The sequence below is a fragment of the Falco peregrinus genome, chromosome 2 (genome assembly GCF_023634155.1).
Source record: "Falco peregrinus isolate bFalPer1 chromosome 2, bFalPer1.pri, whole genome shotgun sequence".
Classification (NCBI taxonomy): domain Eukaryota; kingdom Metazoa; phylum Chordata; class Aves; order Falconiformes; family Falconidae; genus Falco; species Falco peregrinus.
Genome location: NC_073722.1, coordinates 105,978,926 through 105,999,003, shown reverse-complemented (window position 1 = coordinate 105,999,003; position 20,078 = coordinate 105,978,926). Strand labels below are relative to the sequence as shown.

The window sequence follows — 20,078 nt, the reverse complement described above, 5'->3', positions numbered from 1 at the left end:
AAAAGATGCTGTGAGACGGTCAAAGCTCTGCCATGTTGGCCGCTGTCCCCTTTCGTAGCCTGTGGCAAAGGGAAAGAGGTTTTTCCCTCCCTCCCTGTTCTGCTAGGGGCTCCTCGGGGAGAAATTGGTCTTTCCTGCTGCTCTGGATTTGCAGGCACGCTCATGCCCCATAAACGGGCACAGGCCAACCCTGGGCCATGCTGTACCTTGCAAATGGGATTTGCTTCATTAGCATCGTTAGCCTCCAGTGCTGGAGCTCAGGGGACACGGGTGATCCTGGTTGGGAGCTGCCACAGGGGTGGGTGGTCCCCTCGGCCTTCCCCACTCCTGAGGCCCACGCTGTGGGGCAGGGACATCCCAGGTTGCTCCTTGCTATTCTGGCTGGAGGTGGGGCCAGCCCTGCTGCGCTGGGTGGGCTCCCCAGAATCCCTGCCGCTGTATCCTGCTCCATGCCAGTGCAGGTGCTGAGGGCCAGCATCAGGTGACAGCAGGTCCCCAAGCCCATGATGCTGTATGGGGAGAGGCAGGGGCTCACCCAAGGATTTTGGAGGCTGTGGCAGAAGCAGGGCCTACCTGCAGCCCCCCAAGCCGTCAGCTGCGCCTGTCCCCTGCTGCTGCCTTCGTGCCCGGGCACGGAGCTCTTTGACAGATGATTTTAGGTTTGTGTCACTCTCCTATTGCTGAGGCTGGGATAAGCCTCCCAGCCAGTGGGGACGTGCCAGGATCCAGCCCCACTCCCTTCCCCCCTCTCTCATATATTAAATTTCACAAATAAAACAGCGAGTGAAGAGCATCTCGGAGGGAACTGCTAAAAATAGCCCCGAGGCTGGAGCCTGAATTGTGCAGGAGAGTTCATGTGCAGCCACGATCCCTGCCCTCTCCCAGAAATATTCCCAGGCTCAGGGCTGCTTTATGGCGCTGCAGGGAAGGGGAGCTGAGGAACCGGTGAAGAAGAGCAGCATCTAGGGCTGGTAATAACCCCCAGAGACACGTAAATATTTCCCCCGCTGCAAGCATCAGGCAGCTCTGCAGGGAAATAAGCCCCAAATCTCTGAAAGCCTGAGTGTAACGTGAGAGACGGAAAAGGGGCTCTGACTCCCTTCACCTGGCGCTGAGCTCAGCCCCAGCCTTGGTGCAGAGTAGCACAAAGGCTGTTCGGCATTTTGCCACCTGCCCTTGCCTCCATCCCCCGCCCCGAGCTGTGGGGCTGTGTCTGCCATCCCCTTTTCCCCCAGGAAGGATACTGCAATGTGTTTCCACTTGTACCCCCTCCTCACCCTGGAGAAGAGCCCCTGGAGATGATTTTTTTTCCCGGCCAAAGGTGCTGACGAGGCTGGGGGGAGCCCAGCGATGCTGTGGCTGGTGCTCAGGCTCAGCCAAGCCTGCATGATCGCAGCCAGACCCATGGAGACACCCCAGTGCTCGCTGGTGTCACAGTGAGCTGGAGCGGGGTTCAAGGTCTCCTTGGAGGAGCAGGGAGGTGCGGGGCATCCATCGGCAGCGTGCGGTGGGGGCCTGGACCACGCTCCCCGGAGGTGCGACCAGCTTCTTCCTCGCTATCCGACGCACAGGTAAATGCTTGGTGTGGGGTATCCCAAAAATGCAAGAGATATGTCTCTCCCTTGGTGGGGCCTGGGACCACCCTGGACTGAAAGTACCCCCCGGTGACAGCGGGCACAGAGAAACCCCCAGCCCTGCCAGCTGGACCCACAGTAAGGAGGTGAAGTGATGTGCCCAAGATCATTCTGAGCAGAAGTGTCGGAGGGAGGAAAGGCTCCCTGGGAGGGGTCCTACCCTCCTCCCTCAAAGGAGTCTGGCCTCAGGGGGCTCCCACGGGATGGGGGCACGAGGGCACAGATGCTGCTGGGCACCGGGGAGGGAAAGGGTGACAGTGTCGCACCCAGCACACTGCAGGGGGGACATGGGAGGGTCCTTTCCCATCGGCGCCTCCCCGGAGCCCTGGGAGAAGCCTGTGTCCCTCCTGGCTTCCTGCGACTCGGTCTGGGCATTCCCTGCCTCCTTTCCCGAGCGCTGCCTCCTTCCCTCCCCGGGGACTGCCTGCATCCCTTCCCGGGCATCCTTGCATCCCCGCTCGGGCAGAGCATCCTTCCCTCCCCAGGCATCCCTGCATCCCCGCCCGAGCAGAGCATCCTTCCCTCCGCGGGCACTGCCTACATCCTTCCCTGGGCATCCCTGCATCCCCGCCCGGGCAGAGCATCCTTCCCGCCCCGGGCACTGCCTGCATCCCTCCCCAGGCATCCCTGCATCCCCGCCCGGGCAGAGCATCCTTGCCTTCCCGGGCATCTCTGCATCACTCCCGGGCACCACCGCCTGCATCCCCGCCCGAGCAGTGCCTGCCTCCCGCCCGGGCATCCCTGCATCCCCCCCCCTCGCCGGCCGCCGCTTGCCCCCGTGCCCCGGGCCGGGCTTTGCGACCCAGCGCCCCCCGCCCGGCGCCCCCCGCCGCCGCCCGGCCCCTCGGTAGCGCCGCGCCGGGCGGGGGCCGGGCCGGGCCGGGCCGGGGCTCTGCAGCGGGGCCGCCCGCCCCGCACCGGGCTCGCCGCATGGCTCCGCCGCCCGCCGGGGCGCCGCCGGCCCGGCCCGCCGCTGCAAGGTAGGGGGGCCCGCCGGGAGCGGGGCGGGGGGGGGCACGGGGGGCAAAGTTGCCGCTGGCCAGGGCCGGGGGGTGGGGGGGGGTCCCCAGCGAAAGTTGAGCGCCGCTGCTTCCCGCTCCCCCACCCTCACCCCCTGCCGCGCCGGCCTGGGGGTGCGTGTGTCCCCCCGGCACCCCCGCCAGCCCCCCTCCCTCCCCCGGGCCGGTGCCGGGGATGCCGCGCTGGCCGCCGCGGCCGGAGCATCCCCCAGGAGGGTCGGGGTGGGCTGCGGGGTGCGGGGGGGGTCGGGGCTCGGCTCCCCCGGCTGCCCCCGGGGGGGCGGCGGGTGCCCAAGGTCGCGCCGGGGGCCGGAGCATCCTTCCCGGTAGGAACCTCCCGCCGGCCCTGCAACCTCCGAGCTCGGCCTGGCGCTGAGCACCGGGGCCGCCGACCGCCCCCCCGCTCTGCCATCCCCAAGCGGCGCCACTGCTGGTCCCCCCGCTGTGCCTCAGTTTCCCTCGGTGGCACGCTGCCCTGAGATGCTCATGGGGCTGGGAGCCATCTGGTCAGCCTCTGATGCTTCGGGGTGCAAACGCGCTTCCTGGGGCCCATGAGCTGGCTCTCCCCAGGCATGGCCCCCCCTGTGCTAGCCGGAGGGGGACGGGGGCTTTGGGGTGACAGGGCAAGGCTCAGCCTGCTCCCCCAGTCAGGGCAGCCGCGCGGTGCTGGGTCCCCAGCTGTGTTGCTCCATCACCCCTCGGCCCCACGGAGGAGCTGGGGTCGCTTCTGCAAGGAGGAAGGGTTTGTGGGGGCAGTGCTGTCCCTGCAGCAGTGACCCCCGGGGTTTGCAGTGACAGTGCTTGCTGCTGGTGGACAAAGGCCCCAGCGAGGCTGGGTACGGGGGCTCCTGCATCCCCCATTTCCCTGCATGTGGCACAGAAATGCTCCCGCTGCCGGGGCTGGGGCGAGCGGGTCCCTGAGGGCTGTCAGCACCCCAGAGGATGGTCCCTGCAGTGCCATGGTGTCCCCAGCCCCGGGCATAAGCCCACTCTGCTGCCCTGGGGCAGGATCGGACCCTGCCAGCCCCCAGCCCCACAGTGAGGATGGTGTGAGCCACGGTCCAGCTTGGGGGACCGTGGGGATCCTGGCCTTCCCGGCACCCAGCAGCGGGAACCTCCATGGCTGGGCTATCCCTGGGGCAAATAACCCCCCTCAAACAGGCAGGACAGGATGATTTGAACCTGCCGCTTTCGGCCAGCTCAGGGACCGCTGCCCTGGGCTCTGGGGATGGTTTTCAGGGAAAACACACCAGAGCAGAGCATCACAAATTAGTAAAAGCATCTGCGAAGTGGATAAAGCACAAGCCGCTTCCTAGTGATGTGAGTGAGTGCAAGTGGGACCCAGGCCCTCACCCTTGCTCTTTCCATCCCAGCCCCTGGTTGGGAACCCAGTGCCAACGGACCTTTGGGTTCCTCAGACTTGGCTCCGGCATCCTTGTGTGTGGGTTATTACCCCGTATCCCCCAACGTGTGGCCCTGCCCCAGGGCCCCTCCAGCCTCAGCACGTGTGCCAGCGGCTTGTGGGCTCACCCCGTCAGCTGGCTGGGAAATTAGCCTCCATCAAGTTAATTGCCAAACCACTCAAAGCCTGAAATTAAATGTTAAAGCTGTCGCTCGCAGGCGCAGAGCAATCTCTCCCCCATCCCAGCAAAAGGCAATTCTGGCTGTCCAAGCGGAGGGAAGATGGATTCCCCTGCTCAGGGGAGCACCGGGATGGAGCAGCCAGTGATGGTCCCCACGGATGCTATGGGACAAGCCCCCAGCACAACCCAGGACCCCTCTGCTGCCAGGGCTGGGCAAACCCTGAGCCACAGACAATCTCTTTCCCGGTGGTTTCCTTGCTCTGGTACCAAAAGGGTTGAATGTGCCTGTGAGAACCTTCCTGGGATAAAGTTTGCTCAAATCCTGCCTCTCCTTTGCTCTGGTGGGTGGGACCCTCTGGTGGGGGGTGGACCCTGAGATCTCCCAGTGCGAGGGCCTGCTGGAGACATTGCCCAGCCCTGGGAGATGCTCCTGCCCCCCAAGGACAGATATAACCCTTTTCCATAGGTTCTTGCATGGGAAAACGTTACCTGAAGCAATAGTGGAGTCTGCTAGGGTGTCTCTAGGATCTGACCAGCTTCTCCTTGGCCTTGCAGTGATGGGCTGTCCCGGAGGGGAAATGCATCCTGAATGGGGCTGAGGCCCCCTGCGCGGGAATATGCAGCCTCGGCACCGCAGGGGCAGCACCAGGGCAGCGGCTGGCACGCAGCGGCATGGTGGCAACGTTCAAGATCGCCGTGCTGGGAGCCCAGGGTGTGGGCAAGAGTGCCATAGTCCGGCAGTTCCTCTACAACGAGTTCAGCGAGGTCTGCGTGCCCACCACGGCCCGCCGCGTCTACCTGCCTGCCGTCGTCATGAACGGCCACGTCCACGACCTGCAGATCATGGACTTCCCCCCCATCACTGCCTTCCCCGTCAACACCCTGCAGGTAGGGGTGCACCTGGCTCGGTGCAATGGCACCTCCACGCTGGGGGGGTCTCTGGTGACCTCCATAGGGTTTTGCTGTGCAACCCTGGGGTGTCCCAGTTCCTCCACTTCGGGGGATGCATCTTCCTCCACGTCAGGGTTTGCTTGCTAAAAGGATCACATCCTCATGGCTACTGGCTGAATGGGCCCGGGACAAACCGTCTTCTAAAGCTTTTTCACCTAAAATGATGGCAAATGCTGGCAGGGTGGCATCCTACTCCAAGGACCATGGCTCTGGCAATGCCCACAGCCCCGTCCAGCTGGGCAGTGGATCCTGGAGCACTGGGATCCGCTTCCATGGCTGTCAGAGATGGTACCAGCCAAGGGCTTGTGGACTGTAGCCAGAGCATTCAGGTGAAACCCAGGGGTTCCTGGGGAGCCCACTGGCACACCCCCTGCCCAAGCCAGGCAGAGCACGGCTGCTCATCCCCTCCCAGGGTGGTCGTTGCCCCCCCAGCATTGCCTGGGCTTGTCCCTGGGGTGCTGAGCCCACCAGCTCCTCCTCAACCCCCCAGCACTCTCAGATGCTCCCAAAACAGCCCCAAAAGTGGGGCCAGGAAGCGTTGTCACCACTGCTGACCACTTAGGGGGGTTTAATGGGAAAAAAGAGGATTTTAAGCTCGTGCCGTAGCCCCATCCCAATGGTACAAGTTGTGCCACTATTGTGGGGAAAGGAGCTGGAGGTGCCCAACCATGGCCGAAGCCACGTCGGGGGGCAATGCCACCAGCGGGGGCACCTCCGCAGGAGCTGGGCTCTCTTGTATTTTTAATCAATATAATGATATTGCTCCCGTGCCCCATGAGGATGGGGTTGCAGAGGCCTCATAGTGCTCCAAGCTTCCCCTGTGCCATCGGACAGGAGGTGAAGTGAGCACTCTAGGGGTGAGGAGGAGGTTTAAAAATTAATTGGTGTGTGCAGAGAACAAAAGGTCAGTGCGCGAGAGAGCCTGAAATAGCAAAGGGTAATTTATTGACAAGACAGCCGATGCCAACATAGTCGATTAACTCCCTGCCTTGCTGTGCTCAAGAGGAGGCAGCCGGTGGGAACAGATGGAGGTTTCCAGGGGAGAGAGGGTGGTCAGCGGGATGGCTCCGAGGAGGAAGGAGAGGACCGTGGCGGGGGATATGGCTTTGTCAGCTGGGAAGCATTGCTGGGCTCTGCTCCATGCCCTGGAGCAGCATCCCTGCGGCAGCGGCAGCGTTCTGGGAGAGGAGCAAGCACCGGTGGCTCCCTGACATCCTGCTCCCACACAGGGCCAGGCGGGATGCACAGTGCAACCATCCTCCAGCCCTAAGCATCCCAGCAAACCTGCCCTGCATGGGGAAAACCGTCCTGACAGCACGGTGCCGGAGCAAGTTGCACCCCAGCGTGGTGAAATAGCTGTAATTTATTAATCTCCCAGGTGTTATCAGGACTCAGAGTAACCTGAGGCACTGCCACTTCATCCACCTGCCTCTGATACCAAGGAGCTACATGCCGTCTCCTCCCCTCGGTGGACAGGAGAGGGGCTGTGTCATGCTGCTCGCTTCCAGCTCCTTTCCCTGCTGCAGTCTGCGATGGAGACCAACCCGCACCCCAAAACTTTCCTTTTCCCAGGTCCCTTCGGTCCTAGGTCTTGTTTTGCCTCGTTCCAGTGATAAACTCAGAAAGGGATGAATCACGGTACTGAAGAGGTTTGCTCAGGGAGAAGCGATGCCTTTCCTCCTTGGTGCATCTTTCTTCTCTCCTGTGGCACTCAGGAGGGTTTGCGGTGCTGCCTGCGCAGGCTGCCATTCCCAGTACCGCTGCTGGGCTGGGAAAGTGCCTGGGAAGTGCCTCTGGAAGGGGCAGATTTTCACTCCTACAGCATGGATAAAAAGTCCTGTTATTCATGGAAACCCAAAGCTTTCCTAATAACATGTATTTCTTACAGCTCCAAAATTTGGCTGTGGAGAGGCCGCCCCTGCTTGCTTCTGCCCTGGCTCCTGATCTCGCTCTCACAGACCCCACTCCCGAGCAGCTGCCCCTCCTCTCCTGTCCCCGTGTCCCCTCCAAACAGCCCTGCCATCACCTTCTCCTCTGACCCTTGGTCCATCACGCCCAGCCCCACAGTGACAGGGATGGGCTGAGCATCCTCCTCACCTGCCCTACCCAAAAGCCAGGGTGCATCACTAATTGACACACCTAATTAGCAGCTCTGGAGGTTGAAGCTTTTAAATCCAGGGCAGGGGGCCTCATTCAGCCCTGCTCCCAGCTCGCCTCTGGGCCGCTGTGCATTAGACAGGCTGTAATCCTCGCTCAGGAGAGGAATGGGAGCTGACAAATCCCATTATCTCTCCTCTGGATTAATGAGGGGGATAAGGGCTCTCTGGAGATGGAGGGGGTGGCTGATGGGCTGCAGGGGGCAAGCACAGCCATCGCAGGGACGGAGCAGGGCAGAGCAGAGGTGAGATGGGTGCTGCTGGGTGTCGGGGCTGGAGAGCATGCAGCCCCCTTGCTACCTGCTGGTGTAGCAGCCCCCTTGACATGCCCAGCCCCGAAGCAGTGTGGGGCACCCCCCGGGCACGGCGACAGGGCTGAGCCAGGATTGATCCCTCTCTGCACCTTGCAGGAGTGGGCGGACGTGTGTTGCAGGGGGCTCCGGAGCGTCCATGCCTACATCCTGGTCTATGACATCTGTTGCTTTGACAGCTTCGAGTACATCAAAACCATCCGCCAGCAGATCCTGGAAACCAGGTAGGGACCACTTCCCAGAGGATGCATCCCCCCCGCGGCTCCTGGCAGGGCTTCTCCCAGCGCTCCCCTGATCTCGATATTGGAGATCACATATTACAGACTGGGACAAAGCCCGTTTGCGGGGCTGGGAGCCCAAAAACATAACTGGACCTGAGGGCAGGAGAAGGAGCAGGACCCCGGCCAGGTATCCCCTCTGGGTGAGGACAGCCATCCCTGGGAAAGCAACTGGGGCTGGCGGGGGCAGGACTGGCAGTGAAAGAGGGACAAGGGGACAGGGCAAGAGGAGTCACATCTCAGCAAGCCAAAGCCAAGAGCTGGTTTGGGACAGGTCGGGGTCTGCGGGCTGGTGGGTCCTCCCTCTGCCCTCCCTCACCACCCGCCCTCCCCAGAGTCATCGGCACTTCAGAGACACCCATCATCATCGTGGGCAACAAGCGGGACCTGCAGCGGGGCCGGGTGATCCCGCGCTGGAACGTCTCCAACCTGGTGAAGAAGACATGGAAGTGTGGCTACATCGAGTGCTCGGCCAAGTACAACTGGCACATCCTGCTGCTCTTCAGCGAGCTCCTGAAGAGCGTGGGCTGTGCCCGCTGCAAGCACGTCCACACCACCATCCGCTTCCAGGGTGCCCTCCGCAGGAACCGATGCACCATCATGTGAGCACCCCCCCTGCCCCCATGGACCCCCCTGGCCATGCCCCTGTGGCCACCCATCCTCTGGGACCACGGCTCCCCGGCGAGCGCTGGTGTCACCGCTCCCTGTGGGGTGATGCCACGGTGGGAACTGTGACAGAGGCACCTGGGGGGGGTTTCTTCCCCACCGGCACTGGCACCCTGTGGTGACATTTGGGGACAGTGCACCTTGGGTGGTGCTGGGCAGGGTGATGCAGTGGCCACCGGCAGGTTGGAGCGGGTGGGTGGCCGGGCTGCCTGGAGGTGGTGAAGGGTGAGGGAGGACCTCAGCTAAACCCCCAAGCCCTCTCTGAGCCTCTGGTGCTCCGGGCCAAAGCCGTCCCGGGGGGTCTGCATCTCTGCTGTGCCTGAAATGCTGCGTGGCACTGGAGAGGGGGAGGAGATGCCTCAGGTGGTGCCCAGAGGTTGGCTCTTGAGTCTGTCCTCGCTGGCTCCTGCCCCAGCATCGCAGGGGCAACACTTGCTGCTGCCTGCCATCGCCTGCCCCCTGGAAGGGTATTGCCCAGTGCCTGTGTCCCGATGCGCTGGGGCTGGCTCCATCCCTGGGGCACGGTGGAGATGGGAGTCCCGTTTTCCTCCTGTGGAGCTGGGGTTTCTCCCCTCAGAGGGCAGAGCAGCCTCCAGCCAGAGGTGTCCCCAGGTGACACGGGCTCTCTTTTGGCTTGGTTGGGTCAGATTTCCAGGTGGAATTTCTGGATGAAAGCAAGAAAGGGAAAAAAAAAAACACCGGAAAGCCCCCATCCTGCCCCCTACATCCCCCTGGGGTGCTGAGTGCTGCTTCCCCAGGGCTCTGAGTCCCCGTTCTGCCCCGGTTCAGCCAAGGAAGGCTTCTCCTCCCCACCAGCCTGTTAAACACCAAATAATCTCAAAACGCTCCTTGCCAGGCAGGTCACCCCTCCGCTACCTTGTGTCCCAGGCTCAGCGGGCGACCGGCTTTGCACGGCTTCGAGCCAACCCCCCGGCAGCTCCCGGGCTGGCAGGCAGCCCCCCCATGCCATCACATCCTGCCAGCGGTGCCACCAGGCAGGGCCGACCCCCACCGGCCTTTCCCACCACGATGCTCCATCCACGTGAGACTTTCCCACCACGATACTCCATCCTTGTGAGACGGCAGCGGTGGGAAGGCAGCCTCCAAAGCAATAGGGAGCTGGAGTTGCATTCCTTTTTTTTTTTCTCTCTGTGTATCCCTGATAGGAAAGTGAGCCCCCACATATTTTTGTTATTTTTTTATTTTTTTAAAAATCTTTCATCTTGTCTTTACGCCAGACTTGCAGCTCACCTTCGTCTTGTCCTGCGGTACAGGGGCCAAAGTGCAGCCCTTGTTAGGAAATGCTGTTGGGGTGGTGTGTTGGCGAGGGGGGAGCAAGAGGCCGAGGGGGTTGTGGTTCCTCTTTCTTAGCTGCTCGGGGAAACGCCGTCCTCGGCTTCTGAGGTGGGATCTGAGGCTGGTTCATCCTCCAACAAAACCATCTCAGTGATTTCTGGTGTAACCAGGAGATGCAGGTATCGAGCGCTGCTCCGGGCAGTAAAGCAAAAGGACACTGGCCCCATCTCTTCCCCCGCTGCCAGGTTCATCTCCCGGTTCCCATCTCCCAGAAGCACTGCTGTGCTCTTGGGAACACTTCTTATTTAGAGTAGGTCCAGCTGAGCTCCGGCACCATGCATCCCACCACCCCATCCCTGCACTGGGACCCTGTGCTGCCCCGCAGCCCCAGTGCCGCAGGGTTGGGGTCACCCCACTCCTCCCTTCCCCCTCCAGCAGCCGCTTCGGGAACCAAACTCCATTCCCCTTGCTCAAAAAAAAAAAAAATAAAAGGAAAAAAAGAGAAAAGGCGATGGGGGGACATGGATCCATCTCAGGTGGCTGTAAGAGCCCTGGCCGGGGAAGGGCAGTGGCACTCATCACCATCCCTTGCCTTCATGGCAAACCCACCGGGCTTCCCACCCGTGTGTACCCCCCAGCCTCATCCCATCCGGATTTATTAACACATGTAAGTCCACGTTGTCGGTCTCTGGCTAGCTTTATCCCTCCAAATCGTTTGAGAAGGAAACTCCTCGGTAAATGCTACTAATAAAGCATTTATAAAGTGCTCCGATGTACACATATCAACGATTAAGCCAATACATTGTTTGTTATAACCCTGTAGCCTGCAGTTTATAGCACAATTAGTTACAGGTTTTTATAGCATCTATTTAGTATTTTGGAAAAAAAAAAAGTTATAAATATAATTGTTATCTTCTATTGTACTTTATAGACAGAGAAAGTTATATTAGTAATAATAACTCTCACTGCTTTGACAGCATTTCCCAGCTCCCGAGAAAACGAGGGCTACAAAGAGCTACTTTCCCAGGAGCCCAGGAGGTGGTGGCACCCACTGGGTGCAGGCAGGGAAACAGGGTGGTGGCACCCGCTGGGTGCAGGCAGGGAAAGCAGGGCAGGGATGTCCGGCGTGTGGCCAGGCTGATGGGGATCAGAGCAGCCAGGAGCACAGCAGCAGCTACAAGTGACCTGCGCCTTGCCCCCTACTCACGCCCTTCATACGAAGCGTTACCGCTCGCCCAACGCCACCCTGGTCCTGCTAAAAATCACCTGCTCCCGAGCCTGGGAGAGGCCAAGGGTGTCCCCACCGCTGTCCCCAGGGCAGTGCTGGGTTTCAGACCCCATGCATGTGGTGCCGCAGGAGGTGATGCCTGGGTTTGGTCCAGCCCCGGCAAGGATGCTTCCCTCTCCTCCTCCTCCTCCTGCCCCGGTAAGCATCCTGGTTGCCTGGACTTTCCTCCCCTCTCCCCCGGACTTCTTGTTGGAGATTCCCAAGGTGTCTACACCGCCTGTAATACCCTGCACCCCCTTCCTTGAAATCAAATTAAAAATCAGGTCTGTCCCCCTTGGTTCTGTTCCTGCCTCGCTGCTCTTTGCCCGTGGCGCCAGAGTGCTCAGCGCCCTGCTGCCGCTCTCACAGCCCTTCTGTGGGAGGCAGTGGTCCAGGCTGGGGGAACTGGTTTCTCCCCTGCAAAAGGATTATTTTTGCAAGCAGGTTTTGCATCCACAAGGCCCCAGCGCTTGCCCTTGCTGCAACTCTGCAGGGGTGTGGGTCTGGCTTCATCCTCTCTTGGAAGATGGGGTTCTTCTGGCCCCCGTGGGGCTCCCGGAGGGGCGCTGGCTGTGCACACAGGCAGCAGCCTGGCAGCGGGGATTCCCTTCCCCAGCCGTGACCCCCACACCAGGATTATCTTCTCTCCCTCCCCACCCACACGGAAAATATGCTGAAACAGAAGAGCTTTGGTATATCTCTATTGCACAGACACCACCGCCGGGGCCGCGGCTGCCGTGAGCCTTGGTGACAGCTGCCACCCTGACCATCGCTGCCGAGGTGACCACCCACCCTGTGGGTCTCCCACCTTCGCCCAGAAGGAAGCCCACGGGGTTCAGCCAGGGTCACCTCCTGTGACCCCCCCGACCTGAGCAGCTCGAACACTCATTAAGCCTGTTGGTGCTGTAAGACATAAGGATCGTTAGTCCCATTGTACAGACGGGGGAGACTGAGGTACAAGATGGTTTGCGCGCTTGGATGCCAAGTGTGGGGTGTCCCCGCTCTAGGGGGGCACTGTGGGGGCCAGCTACACCCCTCTTCCCTGCAGAAAGTGCCCCGTTCTCTCAATCTGGGGCTGGATTTTTCCACCCAAAAGAGTACAAGGATGCCTGTGTAGGAGGAGAATTCCCAAGTCTGAAAAAAAAAACCCAACCTGGGGAAGGAGGGGGTGCAGCTCCGAAGAGCAATGGGGGTCCCCCCAGCTTGCCTGGAAGCAAATCCATCATGCTGCCCACACTGACCCCGGGCACCACCGCTCCGGCTTCACCACTGCCCCCACCTTTGGGTGACCGAGGGGTCCATCCCCACCGAAACTCGGGGCGGGGGGGGGGGGGGGGGGGGGGCGGGGGTCAGACCCATGCCTCCTCGTCATCCTCGGTCAGCCAGGCGTTGCTGTCAGCTGGCGAGGGCTTGGCCCTGGGATGTGTGCCAGCGGGCTGGGGTGGCCGGGGGGGGCCTGAGGGGTGATGCTGGCCCCGGGGGGGCAGTGGGCGATGCCCCAGCGGGGTGGGGATACGCGAGGGGCGCTTGCCTGGCCTGTGGTCCCGCCGGGGATGCACCTTGGGTCGAAGCTTCAGCTTGTAGATGGAGGGCACACGCTCGGGTTTCTTCAGGCACCGCCGGGGCTTGGGCACATTGCTGGTCCTGGATCCCCGGGGGGTCTGGACCACCACCCCTGGCCCCTCCACCTCGTCCCCATCCGGGATGGGGGTGGGCTGCGGGGCAGCTCGTGGGGGCGTTTTAGGGGCCCAGCTCCCCAACCCCACAGGGCGCAGGGGCTGCCACCCGCGGGAGAGCTCCTGTACCACCCTGCCATAGCCGGGGGGCTGCACGTGCCCACAGCACCCCCGGAGCCCCTCACTGCCCCCACCACCGCCACAGGCTGCCAGCGCCCCGGGTCCCTCGGCACCCCCAGCCCTTGGGTTCTGGGCTGGGTGGCACTGCTGGGTCCCCTGCGGACCCCCCCCAGCAGCACAGACCTTACACCCATCTGCAAAATGGGCCGGAGGGGTGGGGGGCCGGCAGGTGGATGGGCTGGCTTTGGTGGGGGGCTTAATGCTGCCGTCCTGTTTCAGAGGCTGGCTGGAGGAATTTTGGGGTGAGGACGGTTGGCCCCGGCTGAGGGCTCCCCGGTTCCTTTCCCGCAGGATTTTCTGGCTCTGTGAGTCTCCTCGGGCATCCCGGTGTGGGGAGGGGGCACAGCTCTTGCTGGGGCTGGGGGCACGGGCAGTCACCACAGCAGGGACCCCCCCTTCTTGTGGCCTGGCAGCTGCCACAGAGGATTTGCCTCCTTGCTGGGCACTTTTTGGAGATGCTGGTGTCAGCCGGGTGGTGGGTGCTGCGGACCTGCCTCGTACCAGTGCCGGCGGGGGTTTCCCTGGGGTGCTCCCACACAACGCCTTGGGGACCCCCACGCTGTCCTGCATTCTGGGGGTCACCCGGGAAGGGGTGGGTGCCCGGCACGTCGCCCTGTGGCCAGGAGAGCTGGGTCGAATGGGTGACCTGGATGGTGGCGGCTGCCTCCCCGAAGGCACCCTGCAAGAAGAGAGAGCAGAGAGGGGCTGGGAGCTGCTGCATCCCTCCTCCATCCAGCCTGGAGCTGGGAACCACCAGAAAGGAGGGGGAAAAATAACTAGGGATATGAGAAAACCTGCTCTGAAACCAGGCAGTTTGGGGCACGAAGCATCTCTGCACCACTTACCTGCTCGAAGGGACCCTCTGGGGCTCTGCTGGCTCCCGGCGAGGGCTGGCACCCGGTGGGCGACCTGAACCCTCCGGTGAGGGGGTGGCAGGGGGCCGGGGGCTGGGGGGGGCACGGGGTCCCCAGGTGACAGGGGGCAGGGGACTCTGCGAGCGGCTGACCAGCAGCGCAGGAGGGGGCTGGCCGCGGGGGGCTGCCTTCGAGGCTGGGCACAGCCAGATCTCATGCTGCACTTGCTGCTGGGGGTTCCTGGTTTTCCAGGCTTGTTTGTGAGCTGTGGGGAAAACGGGGGGAGGCTCAGCACCCTTGTCCATTGCACCCACCGCCGGGTGCAGCCCACCCAGCCATTGCTCAGCATCCATCCCCCCCAGGGATGCTGGTGTGAACTTGTGCTCCCTTGCAAAGGGGCTTTGGGGGTCCAGCTCCATCCAAAAGTCTGCCGTGACCTCTAGTGGCCACCAAAACCAAAGAGAGTCCCCAAACCCAGACATTCCCCAGCCCAGCAACGAGGCACTGGGGTAACAAAACCTCCCACTCCTGCAAACAGCCCCAGAAGCAGCGACACCCATGCCAGACCCTCCCTCACCCCAGCCATGGGGCAGAGCCAGGGGTCTGGGGGCGCAGGGACTCACAGAGCGAGGTGCAGCGGCACGGGTCGTGCTTGTCCAGGTAGTGCTCCAGCGTGTCCCAGCCGCCACCGACCCGCACCATGACGTGCTCCCGCAGGATCTGCACGGGATGCCCTGCGCTGTGAGGCCCCGAGAGGTGCATGCGATGCACCCATAGGACCCCCCCACCTCTTTTTAAGCAGCCGGGGGGTGGCACGCTCAGCCGGGCTCTGGGAGCTTGCCCAAAGTGCCACCAGCTGTCCCAAAGGATGGCTTCATCCCTGGCTCACCGCCACTGAGGTGGGGAGGGTCTCAGGTCCCAATGCTATCCTGACAGGCACATTTCACCACCACGAGGAGAGTGGGGAGCTTTTTGGAAAACACCTCTCCACTGCCGTATGCTGATCCCTTTGGGAAGGTCAGGCTTATGGACAGATCCAGGCAGGGGCAGAGCATCCCTGTGTTCCCGTTGCTGGGTAAGACCTGGCTCTGGCTTGGGGTGGGATGGCAGGTCCCGTACACATTGATGGTTACATCCATGCAAACATGTACCACAGAGCCAAGCTGCCCTGCTTTGGGGATAATGGCCAAAATCCCCACATTGGCCCCGTTTGGGCCATGGATTATGGAAGAGGCTCCAGAGCAGGATTCCTGGTGCCTGCACCCCAAAAGCACAGGGTGAAGCGGACTCACCCGGACAAAGATGAGGGTGTCAGAGTCACCCACACGGTATTTCCCTTCAGATATCTTGATCATGGGGAACTGGACGGGGCAGGTACAGCGACTCACCAGGTGCTGGACCTGTGGGCAGCAGGAATGGGTCCTCACCAGGGCTCCTGGGAAAGGTCCTGGGGTGTCCATCCCCATCCCCATCTCCATCCCCATCCCGTTACATGCCCCTCCATACCATCTGGTCAAGGTTGTGGAGGTCCCGTGGTTTCCTGGGGGTCCGGGGCAGAGGGGATTCTGTGGGTGGCAGGTCCAGCTCCTGGCGGAGCTCTTCCTCGATCTCCTCCTCCATCTGTACGAGGGTCGGGGCGCGCATGCCGAAGCGGGCAGCACGGCGTGCCAGCTCCAGCAGGCACAGCACAAAGTTCTTCTCGTTCTTCCTCAGCACCAAGTCCTCTGTCTCGAACATCAGGACGTCTGGGGCAGGGCAGGGCTAGGCTGAGCCAGGGCAGGTGCGTGGGGATGAGGACAAAGGGGATGGGGGGCACAGGCGGAGTCAAAACCCGCCCAAAGGGATGTTATTCCCTGGGGTCATCCCACTGGGAGTATGACGGGTCCAACAAAGGTCGGGATAAATTAACAGAGGAAGAGTCTTCCCCTTGGACATCTATATGCAAAGGCACCGCGGCTGTTTCATGGCATCCCAAAGCCACAAAAACCTGTGGCTGGGTGCGCTGGTCATGGTCACTCCATGCCCGTGCTCTTCCTGGGCATCCACTGATGGTGGGGACAGCGTGACAGACCCTTTTCCCAGAGCCAGGACCGCTCCTGATGGCCTTACAGCCAGGATCATGCTGTGCATGGTGTGGCCGCGCTGTGGCATACCCCCTTTCCATTTCCACCCCTCCAGTGCATATTTGCACTCAAGAAAACACACCCGCGGCGTGCCAGCACCCCGCAAAGCTGCTGCCAAGCCCAGAAGAGCTTGGGCAAGAAATGCCAGCTCAGGGACACATGCGCATGGTGCTGCCAGCTGCTGAGGTGGCACTGGCTTTGGGGACACATGGGAAAACAACCGCAGTGGTGCCAGGAGCTGCTGGAAGGGAATTTCACATAGGGACATGGGGTAGCTGGAGGTTTGCATCTTACCTTTAATATCCATCTCCTTCCTGCACCACTGGATGAAGTTGGAGATGTTGTCCCTGGCCTGGAAGGTGCCCGGCTGTGCCGCCAGGTTGCAGGCAACGCCAGTGGTGGGCAGGCGGAGGTGGCAGGCCACGCCGGGGCAGGCACGGGCAAACTCCTCGGCCACGTGTTTGATGTTGTTGGCGTGGGAGCAGAGCACAGCCCCTGTCTCCAGCACCTCCACAAAGGTGCCCACCTCGATGTCTAGGTCGTACAGCTCCTTCAGCCACTCCGCCAAGTCCTCCTTCATGGCATAGAGGTACTGCTCACTGGACCGGTAGGGACGGATGCTCCGCACCGCCGTGCCCGGTGGCCCCCACATTATGCCATAAGACTGGGAGGAGATCAAGGGAAAGGGGTGATGGGGACACGGATGATGGGGTCACGGGTGATGAGGACATGGGGAGCTGCCCCAGGCCATGTCGCCAGCCCACCTCCCCAACAGCCACACTCACCTGGTGCCACTCACTCGCTGCCACCCCGGGACAGTGACACGTCCTCCCGGTGTTGGTAGCCCTTCTGGGGTCGGAGGGCTGTGATGCAGCTGGGGAAAGGAAATTACCCTCCAGAGCAGTGGGTGTTTTGTTTCTTTCCCAAGTGCTGTTCCCTTCTCCTTGGTGACAAGGGACTGGCTGCAAACACTCCCCATTAACCCTTCAGCACCTGCTCCTCTGCTGGCAGCCCTGCTCCTTCTTCCCCAGCCAGCCCAGGGTGGGTTTTCCCCTGAGATCCATGGCTCTGGGGAGCTAGGCAGCAGCTTGTCAGCATCCCAAGTTGCTCACAACCACAGAAGATGGGGGGCTTGTCCCTCCCTGCCACCCCTGCACCCACCTCGACCACAGCTGGGGTGACTTGATGACCCTGCAAGATGCATCTCCAGGACTCGGTACCCCTGAACTGACAGCCCTGAGGTAGTCACATTTTTGCACCCATTTTACAGGCTCAGACACCCTGCTGAGATGCTGCCATGTGCTGTGCGAGCCCAAACACACTGCGGCAGGGAGCCCCCCCGAGCAGGGGAGCCCAAGCATGGGTGACCCTGAGCAGGGCTCCCTCCTCCCTGGGTGGGGTGTCCAGAGGGATGGAGAGAGGCTGAGCTCCGTGCAAGGCCAGTGTAAGGACCTCTAAACACATTATGGGGATGATGCTCAGACCAGTGTCTCTGCATCCCTCCTGCTCTCCCTATGCACAGCCTGGGGCACAGCAGCACCAGGAGCTGGAAAGCCAAACCCCAAGGTGGGGGCTTCCCAAAGCTGTAGGGATCAGGGCAGAGATCCCTTGGAGAGGGCAGGTCCTGATGGTGGTCAGACTCCCAGACTCCTTGGCTCAGCTGTCCAGCAGCGTTTCTGTGCAACCTGGAAGTGTCCCAGCAGAGAAAGCTGGAGGAGGACGACGAGGAGGAAGAGGCTAAAGAGCTGCAAGAGGTAGAGGGTAGCACGAGAGACACCACTGCCATTGCTTGCTCTGTGCTTTCCACCAAGATATGGAGCCAGGGGGTGGTCTGAGAGCCCAGCAGCCCCAGGGAGTCCCAGACCCCCACGCTCTGTCCCCCAGCTCCCCTTCCACCAGCCTCTCCCACTCCAGCCCCTGGGGCAGCACTCCCAAGGAAACACCCCCATGCTGATCACAAGCATCTTCACTTACTCATCATTTCACCTCCTCGTAAAAATGCTGGTGGTTGCTCATGTCGGGGCATAAATCCCTACACTTGAACCCAGTCTCATCCCTTGATCCTGCTGCAGGGGACAGGTGGGTCTTTGTCACCTCCAAAGGCTGGGGGTCAGAGCAGGTCCCCGCAACGACCCAGCTCTCTGGGACCCCCCTTTGCTCCAGGGCTTGTCCCACCCCTCAGTGGGAGCTGGGAAGCCCTGCGGTGTGTCGGGGCTCAGCCCAAGCTCCAAGGAAATGCAGTGGCTCTACCTGCAAATCGCAGTCCAACTCCACCAGTCCTCTTCCTCAAACCCTGTTCTGAAAAAAAAAAAATAAAATAAGCACGAGGGGGGTTATTTGCATGCCCACCTTTGGGGTTTCTCTGCACTGTGCTCCCTTGCAAACTTCTTCCCCAATTGCCCCTGACAGCAAGGTCTTTGGCAAAAGCTGAGCTCCTCCAGGGATGGTGTGACTCCAGGAGCTGGGGCTTTAAGGAAACAACTACATGGTCGAGTGGGCACTGCTGGGAATGTTGGAGGCTCCCTCCCTAACCCAGGGCTTGCAGAGCTGCCCCAGCACCCAGGTACTGCTGCACAAAGCAAATCTACCAGGGACGTGCTTGCACCTTGGGACTGAAACAGAGTCTTCTGTGGGCATGGGGGGCTTCTTGCTGTGTCAGGGGACCCTGCCCTCCTCCTGGAGCCAGCTGCTGATGCTCACTATAGATCACTGTCCAGCCGGTGTCATTCTAGATCACTGTCCAGCCGGTGTCATTCTGGGGGAGGAAATGCAAGAATCCCAGCTATTCCCCCGGGCTGGGCTGGGGAATGTGCGGCAGGCTGGCTGGAGGAGTCCGTGCCTGGCATGCCCTGCCAGGGAGCACAGCAGGAGAAAAGGACCCTTGTGAAGCAGGATTTTCAGCCAGAGCATCCAGTGGGACCGATCACACGGCTTAGGGTGTGAGTCGACTTCCCCCAGGTTCTCCCACGTTTGTGGGGTGCAGGTGATGCAGCAGAGTCACCCCATCTCTGCCAGCAACACCATGCTCACCCCCAGCCCTGGCAGCATCACCCGTGACCCCCAAGGCGTCGCAACTGCACGCAGCTCCAGGAAACACACGGCCAGCAAGGGAGGAGAAAGAAAATCCAAAACCGGGAGAGGATTTGAGGTTGTCCCATCCTCAGCCTCCAGCCCCACGGCAGAAGGGATCCCTGGCTCTCTCCTAAGCAGACACAAAAGGGGATAACGACCTGCTGCTTCTCAGCAGAGCTGCAGGTGCGCAGGACCCCTGTACCCCAGGCAGACCCATAAATCCTCCTGTCCCCAAAAAGCAGTAGATGGAGAAGCCACGCTGCTCTTCTGACCCTGTCCAACACCCCGAGCGCACACCTTGACAGCAAGACCTTGTCCAGTGCCAGCCTTTCCCACCAACCCCCCCAATCACACCCATCACAGCAGTCTCGCCATCACGCTGCAGATCCCATGCCCAGAGGCAGCCAAGGGAGCTGGAGAGATGCAGCTCCAGGCAGGAGACGTGAGCGAGGGCAGAGGCAGGAGCGTCTCTGCAGACACTGACACTGCCTGCACTGGCCAGCAAATCCTCCCTGCAGGCAGAACGCTGCCTGCCTGACAGGCAGCACAGGCAGGACGCCCTGGCATGTCACAACATGAAGCAAAGCCAACAGGAGCAGCAGGGAAAGTTTCAGGGTGCTGCCTGTCCACGGGAGGTAAGGACACACCATCACACACATCACGATGGACTGGGGCGACGGGGGAGACCTGGAGGGCTCCCATCAGCATGAATTCACCCTGGAAAAAACCCAGCTATTAACACATCCCAAGGTATGGAGAAATCCTCAGTAATTTGGGATGAAGCAGGGAAGAGTTTCCATGTTTTCATCACCCATCAGTGAGCTTTCAGTGGGATCCATTCCCTCCATTTGATCCAGCAAGCATAAAAGCTGAGGCCAAATACAGCAATGCCCACTCCAGCCCCAAACACAGAAATGCATCTTAAACAAAGCCCTTTCAGGGAACAGGAGACTGGCTTTAAAAATTTAAAAATTATACCAAAGTGTGACATGCAAAGAAGCAGAAATCCCAG

At 61.2% G+C, this 20,078-nt stretch overlaps 2 protein-coding genes across 3 annotated transcripts; one reads left to right on the top strand and one right to left on the bottom strand.

Annotated features, from left to right (window-relative positions):
* The first annotated feature begins 1,340 nt into the window (after positions 1–1,340).
* RASL10B (RAS like family 10 member B) lies at positions 1,341–11,485 on the top strand. 2 transcript variants are annotated; one of them, XM_005240469.3, is made up of 4 exons: positions 1,341–1,571; positions 4,792–5,124; positions 7,754–7,878; positions 8,268–11,485. In XM_005240469.3, the coding sequence occupies exons 2-4, from the start codon at positions 4,909–4,911 to the stop codon at positions 8,536–8,538; spliced, it is 612 nt and encodes a 203-aa protein (XP_005240526.1). In that variant the 5' UTR covers positions 1,341–1,571; positions 4,792–4,908; the 3' UTR covers positions 8,539–11,485. The 2 variants fall into 2 exon arrangements, with proteins under 2 accessions (XP_005240526.1, XP_055653839.1); XM_055797864.1 differs by lacking the exon at positions 1,341–1,571 and adding an exon at positions 1,949–2,614.
* Positions 11,486–12,507: 1,022 nt separating this feature from the next.
* Positions 12,508–16,655, bottom strand: GAS2L2 (growth arrest specific 2 like 2). Its single transcript, XM_027791054.2, has 6 exons — positions 16,289–16,655; positions 15,378–15,616; positions 15,164–15,271; positions 14,495–14,591; positions 13,863–14,136; positions 12,508–13,696 (listed from the first exon to the last, which is right to left on the bottom strand). Exons 1-6 carry the CDS (start codon positions 16,644–16,646, stop codon positions 12,511–12,513), a joined length of 2,262 nt encoding a protein of 753 aa, XP_027646855.2. The 5' UTR covers positions 16,647–16,655; the 3' UTR covers positions 12,508–12,510.
* Positions 16,656–20,078: the final 3,423 nt, after the last annotated feature.

What these genes read in the sequence shown, in the direction of transcription:
- RASL10B (XM_005240469.3), top strand. Translation starts at nt 4,909, where the DNA reads ATGGTGGCAACGTTCAAGATCGCCGTGCTGGGAGCCCAGGGTGTGGGC. An exon ending in TCCCCGTCAACACCCTGCAG is followed by an intron (nt 5,125 to 7,753) that starts GTAGGGGTGCAC and finishes TGCACCTTGCAG; the next exon opens with GAGTGGGCGGACGTGTGTTG. An exon ending in CAGCAGATCCTGGAAACCAG is followed by an intron (nt 7,879 to 8,267) that starts GTAGGGACCACT and finishes CGCCCTCCCCAG; the next exon opens with AGTCATCGGCACTTCAGAGA.
- GAS2L2 (XM_027791054.2), bottom strand. Translation starts at nt 16,646, where the DNA reads ATGTGGGGGCCACCGGGCACGGCGGTGCGGAGCATCCGTCCCTACCGG. An exon ending in ACACCCTCATCTTTGTCCGG is followed by an intron (nt 14,592 to 15,163) that starts GTGAGTCCGCTT and finishes CATCCCGTGCAG; the next exon opens with ATCCTGCGGGAGCACGTCAT. An exon ending in GTGCCGCTGCACCTCGCTCT is followed by an intron (nt 14,137 to 14,494) that starts GTGAGTCCCTGC and finishes TTTTCCCCACAG; the next exon opens with CTCACAAACAAGCCTGGAAA.